The sequence below is a fragment of the Oncorhynchus mykiss genome, chromosome 2 (assembly GCF_013265735.2).
Source record: "Oncorhynchus mykiss isolate Arlee chromosome 2, USDA_OmykA_1.1, whole genome shotgun sequence".
Classification (NCBI taxonomy): domain Eukaryota; kingdom Metazoa; phylum Chordata; class Actinopteri; order Salmoniformes; family Salmonidae; genus Oncorhynchus; species Oncorhynchus mykiss.
The window spans coordinates 92,628,471-92,651,880 of NC_048566.1; the positions used below are offsets into that span (position 1 = coordinate 92,628,471).

Here is a 23,410-nt window from a genome sequence, read left to right on the forward strand (position 1 = left end):
GAGTGGTTACTAGCTGGCCTTGCCACAAAGTCACAAAATCAGATTTTAAATCTAACCTTAACCTTAAACCTAAACTAAACCACACTGCTAACCTTATGCCTAAGCTTACATTAAGACCAAAAAGCAACAACATCAAAATCACCATTTTTTTAACGACATAGAACATTTTGACTTTGTAGCTAACCCAGCTAGAGAAAACCACTCAGCTCTGCCTCCAGGACAAGATTCATCCCAATAAATATCAACCTGGGGATTGTTCTATATAAGGGGGATTTCCATTTTATCCTCTTGACCAGTTGGACTTCTTCAATAGGTTCACGTTATAATCACTTAAAAAGTGTGTAGTCCTACTTAGATGTACAGGTGATACATGAAGCAGAAAGGGGACTAATACTGCTAATTAGCTGAGCAGAGCCTGTCTGCATTGGGATAGCCATAGGCTGCCTTTTGGGTTCATACTTGAACATTGGAGTAGGCATGACTTGATTCTGTTTCCTGAAGGAATAGTCACCATCATAATTACCATCATCACCTTCCTTATCATCATCATCATCACCACCATTGTCATCAGCATTATCATCCTTATCACCATCATCATCATCACCATCATCTCTTCCTTATCACCATCGTCGTCACCATCACCACCATTGTCATCACCATTATCATCCTTATCACCATCATCTCTTCCTTATCACCATCGTCGTCACCATCACCACCATTGTCATCAGCATCAGCATCATCATCCTTATCACCATCATCGTCATCTTTACCACCGTCATCATCACCATCATCTTCCTTATCACCCTCGTTGTCATCATCACCCTCGTCGTCATCATCATCATCTCCATCATCATCCTTATTATCATCATAATAGTTTTGTATTGCCTGGTATTACTGCACTGTTGGAGCTAGAAACACAAATATTTCACTGCACCTGCGATAACTTCTGCAAATCTGTGTACTTGACCGATAAACTTTGATCATCATTATCATCCCCCTGATTAGATCAAAGGTCACCATTGGTTCACCAGAATCTACCAAAACATTGTTGTCACTATGAGGACCCACAGGTCCACTTTGTCCCTGGAAAACTATGACTAACACCATTCTGACTACCAGCTCAAAGTAGTGTGTTACCATGGCAACCAGACATCCCACCACCAGCATCATGCTGCTGCTACCTCTGCTGCTCTCCCGTCAAATTCCTCCTTGGAACCCAACCAAGGCTTGCAATGCAATACTAATTCTGGAATGCTGTCTACTTGTGTAGCCTAGTTTATGAAAATGTGTCTGACCTACTGTTTGCATCCAAGCATACTAAATTGAAAGAATGCCATGCATCTTAAAATATTCACTTAAGCTATTATTTTTGTTGTTTGAAATCCAGCAAATGATTACTGAAAAATATGAGTGATTCCTTTCAAAAAATAAATAAAAACATTTCACCATTTTATGCTTTTATTTGTGGCACCAGCACTGTATTCTTCCATTTTCTGATGGTTTCGTTTAGTTGATATTGATATTAGGCCAAATCCAATCACATTATTGCAAAATTGTCTATAGGAATATAACTTTTTTCATCTTTCAGAAATGACACCACAGCATTAGAATGGTGCGGTTGTCATCCAGCATCCAGATCCCACAGCCTATAGGATTTACTGCTGGCCGAGGAACGAACATTTTGATAGGCTGAGGGTGGTCACTCCCATTAAATTGAATTAAATGACTGCTTATTTCCTATATTCGTTCATCCATTCATTCGTTCTTTCATTCATCCACTCAGTTTTGCACCCTATAGGGTGCCCTCATCCCTCCCTGACCTCGCTTCCCCAGCTATGTTTTTCTCTCTCTCATGTTTGCCGCTTGTGGTTTTCCTCTTTGGGTGGAAATGTTTCTCGCTATGGACAACCTAGCTTTGTCGCCGGCTCCTGCCGTTAGTTTATGTTATCCAGTGCAACAACGTTTTCTGCGGAGGCTGACTCGTTCTTTGGAGGTTCACGGTGACGGTGTGTCGCTACCACATCGCGTGCAGCACTGTTCATTATAGTTAATGAATTCGTTGGGCAACGGACGAACTGTCATAATGAAGCACTCGGGGCGAGCAGCTGTGGCTATGATGAGGATGATAGGATGTAATAATAACGGTCGATTTGCGCGGAATTTTCTCCACAGCAACTGTGTTATTGACGAGAAGACGGTAGTCCTACAGAAGAAGGATAATGAGGGATTCGGGTTTGTGCTGCGAGGGGCGAAAGGTAGGAGACTGACAGACCAAGAGACGCACTCACTCAGTCAGTGTCTGTTCCTCCCTTGTGTTCATGTTGCATCCCCGGTCCACCGGCGCGTCAGTGATGAGAATCACGCTCATATTGCATATTAACAACCCCACGCTGCTTTGTACACCCACATACTTCAATAGAAATTACTTCTTTCTGTTGGCGACAGATCTCATATCTGTGATTGTTTTGTGTTGTAGTCAGCTCTGCTCCTTGTCGTGTTTTGTGTGACCTTAATAAGTTTATTATAGAAGTATATAATAAAACGTCTGAGCCTAGAATTAACAAACACCTAGTGATATTCTGTTGACTTAAACGCTTCTCCATCACAAACGGATGTATCTGAGGCTACTCTCAACAACATTATTTATCCAGTTTATTCAAATCTAATACCCAGAGCCTGTGCCTCTTCTCCAGAGAATATACATTCATGTTAGCTACTGTATGTACATTCATGTAAGCTGTATTGAATGAGCAGACTACCAACTGCCCATGGAGTTTTCTTGAAGCACATGGCTGATTTATTGCAAGTGTCACTTGTCACCAGCGGTTTCTTTGAGCTGCTGCTACTCCAGTTCTGCAGGAGAAAGATGCTACTCAGTATTCATGTAACATCTGTAACAATCTGCAACATCTAAAGGTAACTTTGATGCGGCTTTGCTGATAGTTGTATGCTTTTATTGGCTTGAAGAGATGGCCAGTTCAGTTTTACACCCCCTTGACAGATCTAACACACACACACACACACACACACACACACACACACACTAATGAACCATACAATGCAGGGAGTTTATTTGGACCAAAGTGGAAGGGTTAGTGATGCATCTCTCTGTAGCCCCAACACCTGCAAAAGTACCTGTCCCATCCCAGACCCACTACCAGCCCCAGCCCCACTACCAGCCCCAACACCTGCTCCAGTACCTTACCCAGCACCTGCCCCAGCCCAGCACCTTACCCAGCCCAGCACCTTCCCCAGCACCTGCCCCAGCCCAGCACCTGGCCTCTGTCTCTGTCTCTGTCCAGCCAGCATGATTAGGCCTCTGTTTTCCTACATGCATGCTTTTTTTCGTGTCCTGATTATTACATTGCATATGATGATCCATCCAAATACAAATGGTACCGTAGCATTGTTGTAATTCTATTCCTGCATGTACAGTGCATTCGGAAAGTATTCAGACCCCTTGACCTTTTCTTCATTATGTTAGGTTACAGCCTTATTCAACACAATACCCCATAATGACAAAGCGAAAACATTTTTTTTTTTTTTTTTTTTTTCGTTTTAGCAAATGTATTAAAGATAAAAAAAAAAAAAACTGGAATACCTTATTTACATAAGTATTTACAGTAGACCCTTTGCTATGAGACTCGAAATTGAGCTCAAGTGCAACCTGTTTCCATACCACTTTTTTTGCAACATCGAAGGTCCCCAAGAACACAGTGGCCACCATCATTCTTAAATGGAAGAAGTTTTGAACCACCAAGACTGTTCCTAGATCTGTCTGCCTGGCCAAACTGAGTAATCGGGGGAGAAGGACCTTGGTCAGGGAGGTGACCAAGAACCCGTTGGTCACTCTGACAGAGCTCCAGATTTCCTCTGTGGAGATGGTTGTCCTTCTGGAAGATTCTCCCATCTCTGCAGCATTCCACCAATCAGGCCTTTTTGACTGGGACGAAGGTTCACCTTCCAACAGGACAACGACCCTAAACACACAGCCAAGACAACGCACAAGTGGCTTCAGGACAAGTCTCTGAATGTCCTTAAGTGGCCCAGCCAGAGCCCGGACATGAACCTGATCTAACATCTCTGGAGAGACCTAAATATAGCTGTGCAGTGATGCTCCCCAGCCAACCTGACAGAGCTTGAGAGGATCTGCAGAGAATAATGGGAGAAACTCCCCAAATGCAGGTGTGCCAAGCTTGTAGCATCATACCCAATAAGACTCAAGGCTGTAATTGCTGCCAAATGTGCTTCAACAAAGTACTGAGTAAAGCATCTGAATGCTAATGTAAATGTGATATTTATAGAATAAGGCTGTAACGTAACAAAATGTGGAAAAAGTCGAGGGGTTTGAATACTTTCCGAATGCACTGTATTTACATGTGTCTTCCATGTACATGTGTATGCAACACAGTTGGCAACATCTTCATTATGTGGTCCAGGAAAATATGTTCGCCATTTCCCTGATGCTGTCAATTTTGAACGTTAACATTCAAAGGTGTCTATAGTACATCACACTGCTGTGTTGAAGTTCATGGGTGACGTGGTGTTGAATTAACTTCATAACATATGTGTAATAATGATACTGTCCCAGACAGTGATGTTGCTTCCTTGCCTTTCTCACCCTTTCTCTCTCTGTCTTTACCTGGGCCGTTGTCTGCACCTGCTCACCCACCCCTCCAGCGGACACGCCCATCGAGGAGTTCACCCCTACACCCGCCTTCCCCGCCCTGCAGTACCTGGAGTCTGTGGACGAGGGCGGGGTTGCATGGCGGGCGGGGCTTCGCAACGGAGACTTCCTCATCGAGGTAAGGCAACTGAGGCTCTTTCTCAATTTTCGTCTATTGTTTGCATCTTCTTCCCCTTGCCTCCTCGTCAAAAGGCATTGGAGAAGAGGGTGTTATGGGAAGGACCTTGGATCTTCTTCTCCGATACGGTTGTGAGGAATCAAACGTTCCTTCCTGGACTTGAGCTGTGGAATAATCCTTTTCAATGTGAAGAGAATGCTAATGAAGGATTTGTGATGATCTGTTTAAAACTGGATGGAAAGGATAAAGGGAAAGGGGGGATACCTAGTCAGTTGTACAGGGAAGGGGGATACCTAGTCAGTTGTATAGGGAAGGGGGGATACCTAGTCAGTTCTACAGGGAAGGGGGATACCTAGTCAGTTGTATAGGGAAGGGGGGATACCTAGTCAGTTGTACAGGGAAGGGGGATACCTAGTCAGTTGTACAGGGAAAGGGGGATACCTAGTCAGTTGTATAGGGAAGGGGGGATACCTAGTCAGTTGTATAGGGAAGGGGGGATACCTAGTCAGTTGTATAGGGAAGGGGGGATACCTAGTCAGTTGTACAGGGAAAGGGGGATACCTAGTCAGTTGTATAGGGAAGGGGGGATACCTAGTCAGTTGTATAGGGAAGGGGGGATACCTAGTCAGTTGTATAGGGAAGGGGGGATACCTAGTCAGTTGTATAGGGAAGGGGGGATACCTAGTCAGTTGTATAGGGAAAGGGGGATACCTAGTCAGTTGTATAGGGAAAGGGGGATACCTAGTCAGTTGTATAGGGAAAGGGGGATACCTAGTCAGTTGTATAGGGAAAGGGGGATACCTAGTCAGTTGTATAGGGAAAGGGGGATACCTAGTCAGTTGTATAGGGAAAGGGGGATACCTAGTCAGTTGTATAGGGAAAAGGGGATACCTAGTCAGTTGTATTGGGAAAGGGGGATACCTAGTCAGTTGTATAGGGAAAGGGGATACCTAGTCAGTTGTATAGGGAAGGGGGATACCTAGTCAGTTGTATAGGGAAGGGGGATACCTAGTCAGTTGTATAGGGAAAGGGGGATACCTAGTCAGTTGTATAGGGAAGGGGGATACCTAGTCAGTTGTATAGGGAAGGGGGGATACCTAGTCAGTTGTACAACTGAATGCATTCAACTGAAATGTGTCTTCCGCATTTAACTCAACCCCTCTGAAACAGAGAGGTACGTGGGGCTGCCTTAATCGACATCCACGTCACCAGATGGGAGGAGGTCTGCCTGAATACATATATGAATGTGGTCCTGACAAGTTTTTATTTTTTTCTCCATTTATCATCGAGGGAGTTTTGTTTGACCCAGAAAATCATTAGGACAGCGCATTATGGCATAGTTGTCTGAGCCTCCAAATCAACTGAACTTCTGCTAAATTAGTTATAAAAGTCTGCGATACTCTCCAGAAGGTTCCACAATGCACTGACTTAATGAAAAAATGGCGTTCTGTTATTGCTGAAATAAGGACAACTAAGCTACTGTGTGGAAAGAGATGACGGTTTTGGGCTGCACCTCGTCTTATGGCTGAAGCTCTGTCTACTCCCCTTAGATATGGTATTGTCCTCAGACTTGTGTTTAGAGTCACTTCCATACACTGTCCAGTTTGATTCATCTGTCTTTTTAGTTGTAAAGTGATTGAGTTCATACTCAAGCAGAGCCTGAAATCTCAGTTTCACCATTGTTTCACATAACATAACAAAGTGTATCAGTTTAATTCCAGGGTAACCCAAGCAGTAGCCACTATGGATTAGATTTCCTCGTGAACACGTATTAGCTAACATGTAGCATAGCTGTTAAGACCGTTGAGCAAGGCAATTAACCCTAGTCGCTCTGGATAAGAGCGTCTGCTAAATTTATATTATTCTTGCTGTGGATTTCTCTTGTTTTTCAGTACAGCACCATCTCACCTAAATTCTTTACTTCATTGTCTAACACTTGACCACCACAGGTTGTGTTTGCAAAATGATAAACATAGACTCAGGCCTTGCTCTGTGTGCTGTGGGAATGTTTTATATACTCATCCAAGATTCCATCACTGTCAGTGTTGTTCAGTGTCACTTCAACAGGGATCGGTTGAAGTAATTTAGTATGAGACAGAAAGGAGAGTAGATAATGATTGTGTTCATGGACTCATTAGGTGCTGATAATCCATGGACAGCTTGTGTTTTTGAAATCAACTGTCAGAGCAGCATGGGCATGATGTAACACAGAAAGGGATAATAACAAAACAGGAACTAGAAGAGAGCACAAGGGTGGCAGCTAAAGAAATATCATCCTACCACTTTTCATAATGCTGTGTAGATGAGATAGACATGGTCCCAGGGGATTGTCCCTTTCAATTCTAACTTGTTATTGCGTTGTTATATTAGTCATGGAAAGTGGTCACACTTCACAATCTATTTGGTGATCATTCCTCAGAATAGGATTTGATCTTAATTTGATTTAATCTAATTTATCATGCGTGTACAGTACTTCATATGAACTATTATATAGCGCTGCAGTGAGTTGCTGTCAACTATAACGATGGCTTGACCGAAAGTGTTCCCTGGAAATCTAGCCTATCCTTAGTCTTGTTAAGAAAATAAAATAAAAGCAGTCCCTCGCGGGAATCAACAGTTTAGTCTTGTGTGTTTGGTGTTCTGTTCTGCTCTGCTCAGTCATCCCCACCAGAACAGACCACCTCCAATGACCTTGCAGGCTGTTAGTAAACCCCTCAGTGTAATAGTTCAATGCTGGAGATGTGGATGGGATGTGGATGTAGGGTTTATCATCTGTCATCAGGGAGAGACGGTGCTTCTCTGGTGATATAGGGGGATGTTTATCTGTCAACAGGGTGCTTCTCTGGGGATATAGGGGGATGTTTATCATCTGTCAGGGTGCTTCTCTGGGGATATAGGGGGATGTTTATCATCTGTCAGGGTGCTTCTCTGGGGATATAGGGGGATGTTTATCATCTGTCATCAGGGAGAGACGGTGCTTCTCTGGGGATAAAGGGGGATGTTTATCATCTCATCAGGGAGAGACGGTGCTTCTCTGGGGATATAGGGGGATGTTTATCATCTCATCAGGGAGAGACGGTGCTTCTCTGGGGATATAGGGGGATGTTTATCATCTCATCAGGGAGAGACGGTGCTTCTCTGGGGATATAGGGGGTGTTTATCATCTGTCATCAGGGAGAGACGGTTCTTCTCTGGGGATATAGGGGGATGTTTATCATCTCATCAGGGAGAGACGGTGCTTCTCTGGGGATATAGGGGGATGTTTATCATCTCATCAGGGAGAGACGGTGCTTCTCTGGGGATATAGGGGGATGTTTATCATCTCATCAGGGAGAGACGGTGCTTCTCTGGGGATATAGGGGGATGTTTATCACCTGTCATCAGGGAGAGACGGTGCTTCTCTGGGGATATAGGGGGATGTTTATCACCTGTCATCAGGGAGAGACGGTGCTTCTCTGGGGATATAGGGGGATGTTTATCACCTGTCTTCAGGGGGAGACGGTGCTTCTCTGGGGATATAGGGGGATGTTTATTATCTGTCATCAGGGAGAGACAGTGCTTCTCTGGGGATATAGGGGGATGTTTATCATCTCATCAGGGAGAGACGGTTCTTCTCTGGGGATATAGGGGGATGTTTATCATCTGTCATCAGGGAGAGACGGTTCTTCTCTGGGGATATAGGGGGACAGTGCTTCTCTGGGGATATAGGGGGATGTTTATCATCTGTCATCAGGGAGAGACGGTGCTTCTCTGGGGATATAGGGGGATGTTTATCATCTGTCATCAGGGAGAGACTGTGCTTCTCTGGGGATATAGGGGGTGTTTATCATCTCATCAGGGAGAGACTGTGCTTCTATGGGGATATAGGGGGTGTTTATCACCTGTCATCAGGGAGAGACGGTGCTTCTATGGGGATAGAGGGGGATGTTTATGATGTACTTTCTGATAGATGGGCATATCTGGATCCACAGAATGATCTGTCTAGTATCCCCTTCACTCTAGCCGTGATGTTACTATCCCTTGTTATTCTCACTGTCTGCAGTGATGTGTTACTATCCCTTGTTGTTTTCACTGTTAGCAGTGAGCAAGCTGGAGCCTATTCTCTGACGTGCTGTTTTCACTGTTAGCAGTGAGCAAGCTGGAGCCTATTCTCTGACGTGCTGTTTTCACTGTTAGCAGTGAGCAAGCTGGAGCCTATTCTCTGACGTGCTGTTTTCACTGTTAGCAGTGAGCAAGCTGGAGCCTATTCTCTGACGTGTTGTTTTCACTGTTAGCAGTGAGCAAGCTGGAGCCTATTCTCTGATGTGTTGTTTTCACTGTTAGCAGTGAGCAAGCTGGAGCCTATTCTCTGACGTGTTGTTTTCACTGTTAGCAGTGAGCAAGCTGGAGCCTATTCTCTGACGTGTTGTTTTCTTTGGGTGGCCTCTGGTTCTGTCAGCTCCTTTTATTATAGATGTGAGCCAGCCAGGACTTCCTCTAAAGAAGCAGAACAATGCTGATATGTAATTGGTTGTTCCAGGCATATAGCCCAATAACCTGATATGTAATTGGTTGTCCCAGGCATATAGCCCAATAACCTGATTAGAGGTCGACCGATTAATCGGAATGGCCGATTAATTCGGGCCGATTTCAAGTTTTCATAACAATTGGAAATCGGTATTTTTGGGCGCCGATTTCCGATTATTAAAAAAAATATATATATTATATATATATTATATATATTATTATATATATATATATATATTTTTTAATAATCGGAAATCGGCGCCCAAAAATACCGATTTCCAATTGTTATGAAAACTTGAAATCGGCCCATATATATATATATATATATATATATATATATATATACACACACACACACACACACACACACACACACACACACACACACACACACACACACACACAGTGGGGCAAAAAGTATTTAGTCAGCCACCAATTGTGCAAGTTCTCCCACTTAAAAAGATGAGAGACCTGTAATTTTCATCATATGTACACTTCAACTATGACAGATAAAATTAGGAAAAAAATTCAGAAAATCACATTGTAGGATTTTTTATGAATTTATTTGCAAACTATGGTGGAAAATAAGTATTTGGTCAATAACAAAAGTTTATCTCAATACTTTGTTATATACCCTTTGTTGGCAATGGCAGAGGTCAAACGTTTTCTGTAAGTCTTCACAAGGTTTTCACACACTGTTGCTGGTATTTTGGCCCATTCCTCCATGCAGATCTCCTCTAGAGCAGTGATGTTTTGGGGCTGTTGCTGGGCAACACGGACTTTCAACTCCCTCCAAAGATTTTCTATGGGGTTGAGAACTGGAGACTGGCGAGGCCACTCCAGGACCTTGAAATGCTTCTTACGAAGCCACTCCTTCGTTGCCCGGGCGGTGTGTTTGGGATCATTGTCATGCTGAAAGACCCAGCCACGTTTCATCTTCAATGCCCTTGCTGATGGAAGGAGGTTTTCACTCAAAATCTCACGATACATGAGTCGTCCTGGTCCCTTTGCAGAAAAACATGGAATTACAACCCATTCAGGATACTGCATCTCCTCTCTTACATCTCCCCATACTTTCCTCTCCTAAGAAGCCCTAAGGGTCACATAGCAGGTTGTAAGAAGCCCTTAGGGTCACATAGCAGGTTGTAGGAAGCCCTTAGGGTCACATAGCAGGTTGTAGGAAGCCCTAAGGGTCACATAGCAGGTTGTAGGAAGCTCTTAGGGTCACATAGCAGGTTGTAGGAAGCCCTTAGGGTCACATAGCAGGTTGTAGGAAGCCCTTAGGGTCACATAGCAGGTTGTAGGAAGCCCTAAGGGTCACATAGCAGGTTGTAGGAAGCCCTAAGGGTCACATAGCAGGTTGTAGGAAGCTCTTAGGGTCACATAGCAGGTTGTAGGAAGCCCTTAGGGTCACATAGCAGGTTGTAGGAAGCCCTTAGGGTCACATAGCAGGTTGTAGGAAGCCCTTAGGGTCACATAGCAGGTTGTAGGAAGCCCTTAGGGTCACATAGCAGGTTGTAGGAAGCCCTTAGGGTCACATAGCAGGTTGTAGAAAGCCCTTAGGGTCACATAGTAGGTTGTAGAAAGCCCTTAGGGTCACATAGCAGGTTGTAGGAAGCCTCTAGGGTCACATAGCAGGTTGTAATATGGTTTGTTAATGCACTTAGTGGACGTGTATTGAGATAAATATGTATGCATGGCTCTGGTAGTGGATATAATATGACAACACTGCTGGTCTGAGTGGCCATGGCCAAACGGGCCATTCTGTATCTTACATACACAATACAATGTATTCAGGCTCCAATTTAACCAATTGAAAGTATAAGTAGACTGGGGGCGGCAGGTTGCCTGGTGGGTAGGGGCGTTGGGCCAGTAACTGAAAGGTTACTGGATCGAATCCCCTGACAAGGTACAAATCTGTTGTCCTGCCCCTGAGTAAGGGCAAAGAAGACATGGATGTTGATTTAAGGCAACCCTTCGTAAACATACTCTGGTTCAGACACATTTTAGTTGAATGCATTCAGTTACATAACAAAAAAACGGTCAACTGACTAGGTGTCCCCCTTTCTCTAAACAACTGACTAGGTGTCCCCCTTTCTCTAAACAACTGACTAGGTGTCCCCCTTTCTCTAAACAACTGACTAGGTGTCCCCCTTTCTCTAAACAACTGACTAGGTATCCCCTTTCCCTATACAACTGACTAGGTATACCCCTTTCCCTATACAACTGACTAGGTATACCCCTTTCCCTATACAACTGACTAGGTATACCCCTTTCCCTATACAACTGACTAGGTATCCCCTTTTCCCAATACAACTGACTAGGTATCCCCTTTTCCCAATACAACTGACTAGGTGTCCCCTTTTCCCAATACAACTGACTAGGTGTCCCCTTTTCCCAATACAACTGACTAGGTGTCCCCTCTTCTCTAAACAACTGACTAGGTATCCCCCTTTCCCTATACAACTGACTAGGTATCCCCCTTTCCCTATACAACTGAATAGGTATCCCCCTTTCCCTATACAACTGAATAGGTATCCCCTTTTCCCAATACAACTGACTAGGTGTCCCCCTTTCCCCATGCAACTGACTAGGTGTCCCCCTTTCCCTATGCAACTGACTAGGTGTCCCCCTTTCCCCTAATAGCTAAGGAAATAATAACCTACAATGAATGGGCCCTGTTGAAAAATAGTGCCCTGTATAGGGATATTGAACACGGGGCAGTTTGGGATGCAGCAGTCTCAGTGTATCCTGCCAACAATACAGAATATCTTAGCAGTGGACGTCTAATGCTCTTATCTGTCTGTGTGGCTTCCTGTCCTCTCTCAGAGAACAACAGCAGCTGCTTGAAATAACCTATAATCAAGCATATGTTTAGCACTGATGTTATGTTCCTCACAGGAACAGATTCCAGTGTGAAAGGGCAATGTGTGTGTGTGTGTGTGGGAGCAGGTGAGTGGGTGGGAGGTGGATGAAGGTGTGTGTGTGTGTGTGAAGAAGGAACATATTTTCAGTGTGTAAGTGCAGCATGTGCGTGTGTGTCATTCTGTTTTTTTTGTGTGAGATGAACTGGCAAAGTGCGATGCTGCCCTACATCATAGATGTCAGCACTCTCCTGAGTCTTTGTCCTCCAGCCGAGCCAGTTTGTCACAGTCTAGGGTTGTTCTACATACAGAGCACTGGTGTGGTACTGTGACCACACACGCATTGAGGAAGGCGCGAGCCAAAACATTTGTCAGTGTGGTCTATGAGGACTAGGGCTGGGGATTGCCAGGGATCTCATGATACGATATTATCACAATACTTAGGTGCTGATATGATATGTATTGTAGTTTCTATACTGTGATGTTATTGGGATTCGATGTTCCAAACATATTGCTCACCATGTCTGCTGCAGTGGGAGAAGAGAGCGCATGAGAAAACGAGTTTTGATCATTTGTGGATTTAAAAGTGCTGAAAACATGTTGGCTCACTATTGAAAAAGAACATGGAGAACAAGCTAGAGAAGAACATGGAGAACGAGCTAGTGGAGAACATGGAGAACGAGCTAGAGAAGAACATGGAGAACGAGCTAGTGGAGAACGAGCTAGAGGAGAACGAGCTAGAGGAGAACATGGAGAACGAGCTAGAGGAGAACATGGAGAACGAGCTAGAGGAGAACATGGAGAACGAGCTAGAGGAGAACATGGAGAACGAGCTAGAGGAGAACATGGAGAACGAGCTAGTGGAGAACAAGCTAGTGGAGAACATGGAGAACGAGCTAGAGGAGAACATGGATAACGAGCTAGAGAATAACATGGAGAATGAGCTAGTGGAGAACAAGCTAGAGGAGAACATGGAAAACGAGCTAGAGAATAACATGGAGAATGAGCTAGTGGAGAACGAGCTAGAGGAGAACATGGAGAATGAGCTAGAGGGGAACATGGAGAAACAGCTAGAGGAGAACGAGCTAGTGGAGAACGAGCTAGAGGAGAACATGGCGAACGAGCTAGTGGAGAACGAGCTACTGGAGAACGAGCTAGTGGAAAATGAGCTTGAGGAGAACATGGAAAACGAGCTAGAGAATAACATGGAGAATGAGCTAGTGGAGAACGAGCTAGAGGAGAATATGGAGAACGAGCTAGAGGAGAACATGGAGAATGAGCTAGAGGGAAACATGGAGAATGAGCTAGAGGGGAACATGGAGAACGAGCTAGAGGAGAACATGGAGAACGAGCTAGAGGAGAACGAGCTAGTGGAGAACATGGAGAACGAGCTAGTGGAGAACATGGAGAACGAGCTAGTGGAGAACAAGGAGAACGAGCTAGTGGAGAACGAGCTAGAGCAGAACGAGCTAGAGGAGAACATGGAGAATGAGCTAGAGGAGAACATGGAGAATGAGCTAGAGGAGAACATGGAGAATGAGCTAGAGGAGAACATGGAGAATGAGCTAGAGGAGAACATGGAGAATGAGCTAGAGGAGAACATGGAGAATGAGCTAGAGGAGAACATGGAGAATGAGCTAGAGGAGAACATGGAGAATGAGCTAGAGGAGAACATGGAGAATGGGCTAGAGGAGAACATGGAGAATGAGCTAGAGGAGAACATGGAGAATGAGCTAGTGGAGAACGAGCTTGAGGAGAACATGGAAAACGAGCAAGAGGAGAACATGGAGAACGAGCTAGAGGAGAACATGGAGAACGAGCTAGAGGAGAACATGGAGAACGAGCTAGAGGAGAACGAGCTAGTGGAGAACGAGCTAGAGGAGAACATGGAGAACGAGCTAGAGGAGAACATGGAGAACGAGCTAGAGGAGAACATGGAGAACGAGCTAGTGGAGAACGAGCTAGTGGAGAACATGGAGAACGAGCTAGAGGAGAACATGGAGAACGAGCTAGAGAACAACATGGAGAACGATCTAGTGGAGAACATGGAGAACGAGCTAGTGGAGAACGAGCTAGTGGAGAACGAGCTAGAGGAGAACATGGAGAACGAGCTAGAGGAGAACATGGAGAACGAGCTAGAGGAGAACATGGAGAACGAGCTAGAGGAGAACGAGCTAGTGGAGAACGAGCTAGAGGAGAACATGGAGAACGAGCTAGTGCAGAACGAGCTAGTGGAGAACGAGCTAGTGGAGAACGAGCTAGTGGAGAACGAGCTAGAGGAGAACGAGCTTGAGGAGAACATGGAGAACGAGCTAGAGGAGAACATGGAGAACGAGCTAGTGGAGAACATGAAGATCGAGCTAGAGAACAACATGGAGAACGAGCTAGAGAACAACATGGAGAACGAGCTAGTGGAGAACATGGAGAACGAGCTAGAGGAGAACATGGAGAACGAGCTAGAGGAGAACATGGAGAACGAGCTAGAGGAGAACATGGAGAACAAGCTAGAGAAGAACATGGAGAACGAGCTAGTGGAGAACGAGCTAGAGAAGAACATGGAGAACGAGCTAGTGGAGAACGAGCTAGAGAAGAACATGGAGAACGAGCTAGAGAAGAACATGGAGAACGAGCTAGAGAAGGAGAAATACCAGAATGTTGATACAGGTTGAGTGGACTAGCGCTGCTAACGTTAACGAAAACATTGTTGTTGGAGAGAATCGCTACTCAGAGTCATAAAATAAATTATAGAATCAAAATTAATACTGTGATACTCTACTGCATAGACCGCCCCCTACTGTATAGATCCCCCCCCCCCCCCCCCCCCCCCCTACTGTATAGACCCCCCCCCCCCTCCCCCCCCCCCTCCCACCATCACTAAGTAAGATATGTTGCTGTAGGAGAAATAATCAAAGCTTCATTGCAACTGATAGGTATTTTTAAACTAGTGCTGCCCTCTCATCAATGACTGTTGTTTCCAAACACCCTTCTCTCTCTTTGCCTGGTACTGTGGAGCTTGTATTGATGTTGCACTAAGCCTGCCCTCACCAGTCCTTACTACAGTGCTCTGCTCATCTCTGTGACTATCTAATGGACAGTGAGTTGTTCTGCTCATCTCTGTGACTGTCTAATGGACAGTTAGTTGTTCTGCTCATCTCTGTGACTGTCTAATGGACAGTTAGTTGCTCATCTCTGTGACTGTCTCATGGACAGTTAGTTGCTCATCTCTGTGACTGTCTCATCGACAGTGAGTTGTTCTGCTCATCTCTGTGACTGTCTCATGGACAGTGAGTTGCTCTGCTCATCTCTGTGACTGTCTCATGGACAGTTAGTTGTTCTGCTCATCTCTGTGACTGTCTCATGGACAGTTAGTTGTTCTGCTCATCTCTGTGACTGTCTCATGGACAGTTAGTTGTTCTGCTCATCTCTGTGACTGTCTCATGGGCAGTTAATTGCTCTGCTCATCTCTGTGACTGTCTCATGGACAGTTAGTTGCTCTGCTCATCTCTGTGAGTTGTTCTGTGTGGACAGCCGCCCAGAGACACTGCGGAGCATGCCTTGGAGGTACCTCATGGCCTAATAACAACACAACCTGTCACTAAAATAAAGAACTCTGCTTGGTGGTGTAACCTACTTTGAGGATAGGAGGAAAATAAACTGTGTGGATATGTACGGTAGCGATGTACTAACAGGCTGAACTGTCTCTTAATTGTTTATTTGTCAATACTGTAGTAAATAATTCAATCAAGGCTTTGAACTGATGACCTTGTTCAGTGTTACATTGGCCCTATTCTCCCTGAAGGGACAACATGGGATGTTGAGCCTGGGGGAAAAAAAGGACAGATTATTTACAAGAATCCCCATTATTACCCAATGAATAGACAGTAGAATCATTATACTTCCCATTCTTTGGCTAATGGGGATTCTTGTAAATACAATCTCATTATCCATGGTTGGGGACCTGTTGGTTCATCGCACATGCTGTTGGATGTCCAGGGCTCACGCATGTCGTAATAGGGCTCAGTGGTCACCTAGCAACCAGCTTCACATTGTGTCCCTAAGCTCGCTGGGATGGATGAAAGGGAGGAAGACGGCTGTAAGAGATTTCCCAGCAGCACCCTCTTTGTCTGTCGCTGACGGTCTGCCTACTCTAATATAAACGTGTGTGAAAACGTCAGCAAGTGGCTGGGGTTTGGTGACAGAGGTGTGAGCTACGTAACTGTGTGTCTCAAGCCAGAAAATGTGCTTTGTGGTATTATTATTGTGATATTGCCAATTGTATAATACAACCTGTATACTATTGATATTCCTAAATTAGCTGATTAGCTAAATGTGGCATTCACTTCAAGGTCATCTCAAATGTGCTCTGATTAAACCAAAGCGTGGGATACAGTATATAATGGCTTGTAGTGTTTACATTTCAGCTCTAAACCATTGGTTTATAACATACGGTAACACATCAAACCAGATGTTTTTTGATAGATACATTGATTGTGTTTCTTGACGTTTTCTTATATACTTTTCATACGCTTAGTCTTCAACCATGACATCACATAGTATCTCCTGTGGTTCATCTCTCTCTTGAATGTCATCCGTGTGTGGGGATCCCTCTCTTCAATAGTGTTTCATCTGCGTATGCCTGACGTACGATACCGCTACTCTTAATTGATGGGCTTTGAGCTGAAGCGGTTCCAATTCAGGCCACCCAGAAAAGGCTGTAAAGGGGAAGAACGATAGATAGGTCATCTCATCCAGCGGCTCCTCTCTGTACTTTGTAATTAGTCTACTAAAAGAGTTCCACCTGCCCTGAAGACTGAAGAGCAGAATAGCTAGCGAGGAGATTGCATTTGATCATGGAATTGCAATGGGACTGTGGGGGATTGGCCTCTGTTAACCCCCCCCCCCCCCCCCCTTCTTTGAAGTGGCTCAGTGAAACCACAGTGAAACAGCCTTTACTCCATTGATTGACAGCCACTGGCCTTTTCCCTCTTACGTGATAACATCCCTGTCCAAGAGGGAAGAAAACACTTGGTGGTGCTGAATGGCATCCCATTCCCTACGTAGTAGGATCAAGGCTCATAGGGCTCTGGTCAACAGTAGTGCACAAGTAGCCTAGTGGTTAGAGCGTTGGGCCAGTAACCGAGCTGACAAGGTAAAATCCCTGAGCTGACCGGGTAAAAAGCTGTTGTTTGGCCCCTGAACAAGGCAGTTAACCCACTGTTCCTAGGCCGTCATTGTAAAGAAGAATTTGTTCTTAACTGACTTGCCTGGTTAAATAAAAATAAAAATTGACCAGGGTTTATAGGGTTCTGGTCAACAGTAGTGCACTATTTAGGGAACATTTGGAACACGTCTGTTCTCTCCAGGAATCCGTAGCTGATTGTACTGAGTGACTCCACAGTCACAAGACAACAGCTGTGTCTCAGAAGGCTTTGTGCCCCACGACTTGAATACATATTTTAGTGTGTCATGTGACTCTGAGTGTGTGTGTGTGTAGTATGTGCTTGTTTTGGTGTGTGTCGTTGTCGTGCATTTCAGCCAATGAAGTGGATGAATCAAGGAAGCAATAAATCATTGTTGTCTCTTGTCCAGTACTGGTTAAAGGCTGAATCTGGTTGTCTGTCCTTCCTTTAATTGTCTGTGTATTGATTGGTTTGTTTTTCTCACAGAGTTAGACATTTTAGGGAGTCTGGGGGCAGAATCTTTTTCTTTTCAGTCTTAAATGGCTCATCTCTTTATCTCAGTGAACTGATCAGAGGTGCCTGAAGGTCTCCTGGTTCACTGAGCAGTGTTATGTAATGCTTGGGCCGCCGAACATAGACATTCACCGTTATATAATGTGTGTGTGTTTGTCACTATGCAACTGGGTACGCACCCTTTTAGTAAATTGCAAATGTTAATTCTGCTGGATATAACCAGAAGTGACACAAAATCCTATTTCTGAAATATGAAAGGGCCTTGTAGACACTGGCACACAACCTCCTTCCCTCCCTCCCTGGTAAATCACTCGCTGCATTCGTTGCTGTCTGTATTTCACATCATTGAGATGTACTGGGGGCCTGTAGGGCTATTATAATGTAGGATGCAAAACATTGGTGTTTTCCTTTTTTTCACTGGATGGATTGGGTCAGGACCTCTGAGACAGAGCAGCGACCCTGAGCAGAGTAGACGAGAGTTTGTGAGACAGAGCAGCGACCCTGAGCAGAGTAGACGAGAGTTTGTGAGACAGAGCAGCGAACCTGAGCAGAGTAGACGAGAGTTTGTGAGACAGAGCAGCGACCCTGAGCAGAGTAGACGAGAGTTTGTGAGACAGAGCAACTACCCTGAGCAGAGTAGAGGAGAGTTTGTGAGACAGAGCAGCTACCCTGAGCAGAGTAGACAAGACTCTGTGAGAATGAGGCTGCGTCTGAAATGGCACCCTATTCTCTTTATAGTGTACACTTCTTTTGACCAGAGTCTGGTTGTGATGAAAAAGTAGTGCACTATTTAACCTCCTACAGCTACCCCCCTACTTTTTTCAATTTCCGCCTGAAGACATACCCAAATCTAACTGCCTGTAGCTCAGGCCCAGGACCAAGGATATGCATATTCTTGGTTTAATTTGAAAGAAAACACTCTGAAGTTTGTGGAAATGTGAATTGAATGTAGGAGAATATAACACAATAGATCTGGTTTAGATAATACAATGAAAAAAACATATGCTTTTCCATTTTTATTGTTGTATCATCTTTAAAATGAACAAGACAAAACAAACATTCAGATAGGATGATGGGGACAATTTCAGTGAAAAACATAAGAGGGCAACAGTACTTGTGCAAAGTTTCAGAATGATAACTTCCAAAATGAGTGTGCTACATGACATTTATCATGAAGTCACCCAGGTGTCCCACACAAGTAGACCAAATGTACCCAAGTGGCCAAATTGGTGAAGTTATACATTTTGAACAGAATAACTACACTGCACAAAAATATATAGGGAACACTAAAATATCACATCCTAGATCTGAATGAATGAAATATTCTTATTAAATACTTTTTTCTTTACATAGTTGAATGCTGAGAACAAAATCACACAAATTATCAATGGAAATCAAATTTATCAACCCATGGATGTCTGGATTTGGAGTCACACTCAAAATTAAAGTGGAAAACCACACTGCAGGCTGATCCAACTTTGATGTAATGTCCTTAAAACAAGTCAAAATGAGGCTCAGTAGTGTGTGTGGCCTCCACGTGCCTGTATGACCTCCCTACAACGCCTGGGCATGCTCCTGATGAGGTGGCGGATGGTCTCCTGAGGGATCTCCTCCCAGACCTGGACTAAAGCATCCACCAACTCCTGGACAGTTGGTGGATGGAGCGAGACATGATGTCCCAAATGTGCTCAATTGGATTCAGGTCTGGGGAACGGGCGGGCCAGTCCATAGCATCAATGCCTTCCTCTTGCAGGAACTGCTGACACACTCCAGCCACATGAGGTCTAGCATTGTCTTGCATTAGGAGGAACCCAGGGCCAACCGCACCAGCATATGGTCTCACAAGGGGTCTGAGGATCTCATCTCGGTACCTAATGGCAGTCAGCCTACCTCTGGCGAGCACATGGAGGGCTATGCGGCCCCCCAAAGAAATGCCACCCCACACCATGACTGACCCACCGCCAAACCGGTCATGCTGGAGGATGTTGCAGGCAGCAGAACGTTCTCCACGGCGTCTCCAGACTCTGTCACGTCTGTCACATGTGCTCAGTGTGAACCTGCTTTCATCTGTGAAGAGCACAGGGCGCCAGTGGCGAATTTGCCAATCTTGGTGTTCTCTGGCAAATGCCAAACGTCCTGCACGGTGTTGGGCTGTAAGCACAACCCCCACCTGTGGACGTCGGGCCCTCATACCACCCTCATGGAGTCTGTTTCTGACCGTTTGAGCAGACACATGCACATTTGTGGCCTGCTGGAGGTCATTTTGCAGGGCTCTGGCAGTGCTCCTCCTTGGCAGAGTTAGCGGTCCTGCTGCTGGGTTGTTGCCCTCCTACGGCCTCTTCCACGTCTCCTGATGTACTGGCCTGTCTCCTGGTAGCGCCTCCATGCTATGGACACTACGCTGACAGACACAGCAAACCTTCTTGCCACAGCTTGCATTGATGTGCCATCCTGGATGAGCTGCACTACCTGAGCCACTTGTGTGGGTTTGTAGACTCCGTCTCATGCTACCACTAGAGTGAAAGCACCGCCAGCATTCAAAAGTGACCAAAACATCAGCCAGGAAGCATAGGAACTGAGAAGTGGTCTGTGGTCCCCACCTGCAGAACCACACCTTTATTGGGGGTGTCTTGCTAATTGCCTATCATTTCTACCTGTTGTCTATTCCATTTGCACAACAGCATGTGACATGTATTGTCAATCAGCGTTGCTTCCTAAGTGGACAGTTTGATTTCACAGAAGTGTGATTGACTTGGAGTTAACTTTGTGTTGTTTAAGTGTTCCCTTTATTTTTTTGAGCAGTGTATATACAAAATACCAAAATGGTATTCTAACACACCCCCCCAAAAAATTGAGAATAAACATGAAAAAAAATATATACATTTACAAAATAACACTTTCAATATTTGGAAGACCCTCAGTCCTCTATACAATATTGTGCTGCTGATGCCAGGTGCCATAGCAGTCTATTTTTGCTGTAAAGCAGAGGGTCACCAAGCATGTGGTGCAGGTGATGGGGGACTTCATTTTGCAAAGAACACAGCGACGCCTCCATGCTGTGCCCTTTTGGCCCTGAAGCAAATCCATGCCTGCAGAAATACATTTGGGCAGATGAACACCACTTGTGGCAGGAGCTGGATGAACCAGCTTCAGTGGGGGATGGACACCTTGGCACTGGGGGCCCACATTCGGAGTCAGTGTCACTGTGAAAGAAAATGTTCAGTTAGAATAGTTTCACTTATGAGCCCTGTATCAACAGGTATAATAAACATATATATATATATATATAGAGTACAGGAAACATAAGGTTGAATTTTTATGACAGACCCGCTAGATCTACTGTCTTTTATATTATGACATTTCAGCTAGATCTACTGTCTCTATTATATTATGACAGACCAGCTGTATCTACTGTCTCCATTTCACATTGGCCATTGTTGTGGGCCTGCCCTCCCCTCAACAGCCACAAATAGGCTATTTCATTTCACAAATAGGCTATTTCACAAATAATATTTTATATTATCAATTTCAAACAATGGCATTGGCATGAGAAAAACTTACCAGTCCAAAACAATGTCCTCTCCGTTCAAAAAATATTCCTCCATTTGGGAATCGCTAAATTAATCGTCCTCCAACAATCTCTGTCTCACTTTCCCGATCAATTTCCTCGAAAATTGTGTGTACATCTGTATATCTAGACTTAGATTTAGCTTTCCCTGACTTAGTCGCCATACTGATTGACATATAAACAGCTGAAGATGCGCTTTACCAAAACAACGCTGTGCGTAACATGCGTGGCTCCTTCCGGTATGAATCTTCAATGGCGAATGAACCTCTTTACGCCGGAGTTTACTACATGGGTTGGTCTTCCAACACATAAACATTACATATTGCCTTTTACCTCAGCTCATTGGCTATCTACCCAGCTAGATTACAAGACAATCAGTGGTCATTGGGTTAAAATACAGTCAATCAACGAAACAGCGGTCATATCATTGGTGCACAATGATGTCATTACTTGTTGTCTTCAAATCAGTTTCTTTCAGGCAATACGTCCCGCGAAATGACCCATCAGGTTTGGTTGTGTTACAAACAAACCAGTTGATTGCAATGAAACCAAACATGACTGGAAAAGTCACGTTTAGTTTACATCAAATGTGTAGTCGAAAATGGAATGAGATGGAATTCACGACACAAGCGGTTCACAAAATGTTTCGTGTTAGACTATAAAAATGGATTTTATCAAACAAAAGACCATTCATTGTGTAACAATGAGCATTGGGATTGCAAACAGAGGAAGATCGTCAAAGGTAAACTATTTATTTTATTGCAGTTTGTGATTTTGTTACGCCTGTGCGGGTTGAAATAGTTGTTTTTTTATGGGGGTATTCTTTCACAGTATTCCTTCACTTCCTTTTTTAAATCTGACAATGCAGTTGGATTAGCAAGATTCTAGGTTTTCGAAACACTTCTATTTTCATGAATGTTTAATATGACTATTTATGTAGCGATCACCGTATGTTGTCGAATTTCATCCCGCTAACGGGTTCCGTGCAGAGAGGTTAAAAAAATAAATAAATACATTTGACCTTTATTTAACTAGGCAAGTCATTTTTTTGTTGCTGAATTTTACCCCTTTTTCTCCCCAATTTCGTGGTATCCAATTGTTTAGTAGCTACTATCTTGTCTCATCGCTACAACTCCCGTACGGGCTCAGGATAGACGAAGGTTGAAAGTCATGCGTCCTCCGATACACAACCCAACCAAGCCGCACTGCTTCTTAACACAGCATCCAACCTGGAAGCCAGCTGCACCAATGTGTCGGAGGAAACACTGTGCACCTGGCAACCTTGGTTAGCGCGCACTGCGCTTGGCCCGCCACAGGAGTCGCTGGTGCGCGATGAGACAAGGATATCCCTACCGGCCAAGCCCTCCCTAACCCGGACGACACTAGGCAAATTGTGCGTCACCCCACGGACCTCCCGGTCGCGGCCGACAGAGCCTGGGCGCGAACCCAGAGTCTCTGGTGGCGCAGATATCGGGTTCTTGGTCACCTCACTGATCAAGGCCGTTCTCCCCCGATTGCTCAGTTTGGCCGGGCTGCCAGCTCTAGGAAGAGTCTAGGTGGTTCCAAACTTCTTCTATTTAGGAATGATGGAGGCCATTGTGTTCTTGGGGACTTTCAATGCTGCAGACATGTTTTGTTACGCTTCCCCAGATCTGTGCCTTGACACAATCCTGTCTTGGAGCTCCACAGACAATTCTTTCGAACTCATGGCTTGATTTTTGCTCTGACATGCACTGTCAACTGTGGGACATTATATAGACAGGTGTGCGGCTTTCCAAATCATGTCCAATCAATATAATTTACCACAGGTGGACTCCAAGTTGTAGAAACATCAAGGATGATCAATGGAAACAGGATGCACCTGAGCTCAATTTCAAGTCTCATAGTAAAGGGTCTGAATACTTATGTAAATAAGGTATTATTTTTTTTTTGTACATTTTTTATTATGGTGTATTGTGTGTAGATTGATGAGGA

The 23,410-nt window shown here is 44.6% G+C and overlaps 2 protein-coding genes across 2 annotated transcripts in view; both read left to right on the forward strand.

Moving 5' to 3' along the window:
• LOC110502389 (SH3 and multiple ankyrin repeat domains protein 2-like) overlaps positions 1–23,410 on the forward strand; it is a 164,375-nt gene that overhangs the window by 112,647 nt on the left and 28,318 nt on the right. Inside the window, exons 14-15 of the mRNA XM_036959148.1 lie at positions 2,173–2,255; positions 4,681–4,805. Of these exons, the coding sequence (XP_036815043.1) occupies positions 2,173–2,255; positions 4,681–4,805 (208 nt within the window). The remainder of the gene's footprint in view (positions 1–2,172; positions 2,256–4,680; positions 4,806–23,410) is intronic.
• Positions 13,560–14,859, forward strand: LOC118943603 (ring-infected erythrocyte surface antigen-like). The gene has a single exon (XM_036959163.1). It carries the CDS (start codon positions 13,579–13,581, stop codon positions 14,842–14,844), a length of 1,266 nt encoding a protein of 421 aa, XP_036815058.1. The 5' UTR covers positions 13,560–13,578; the 3' UTR covers positions 14,845–14,859.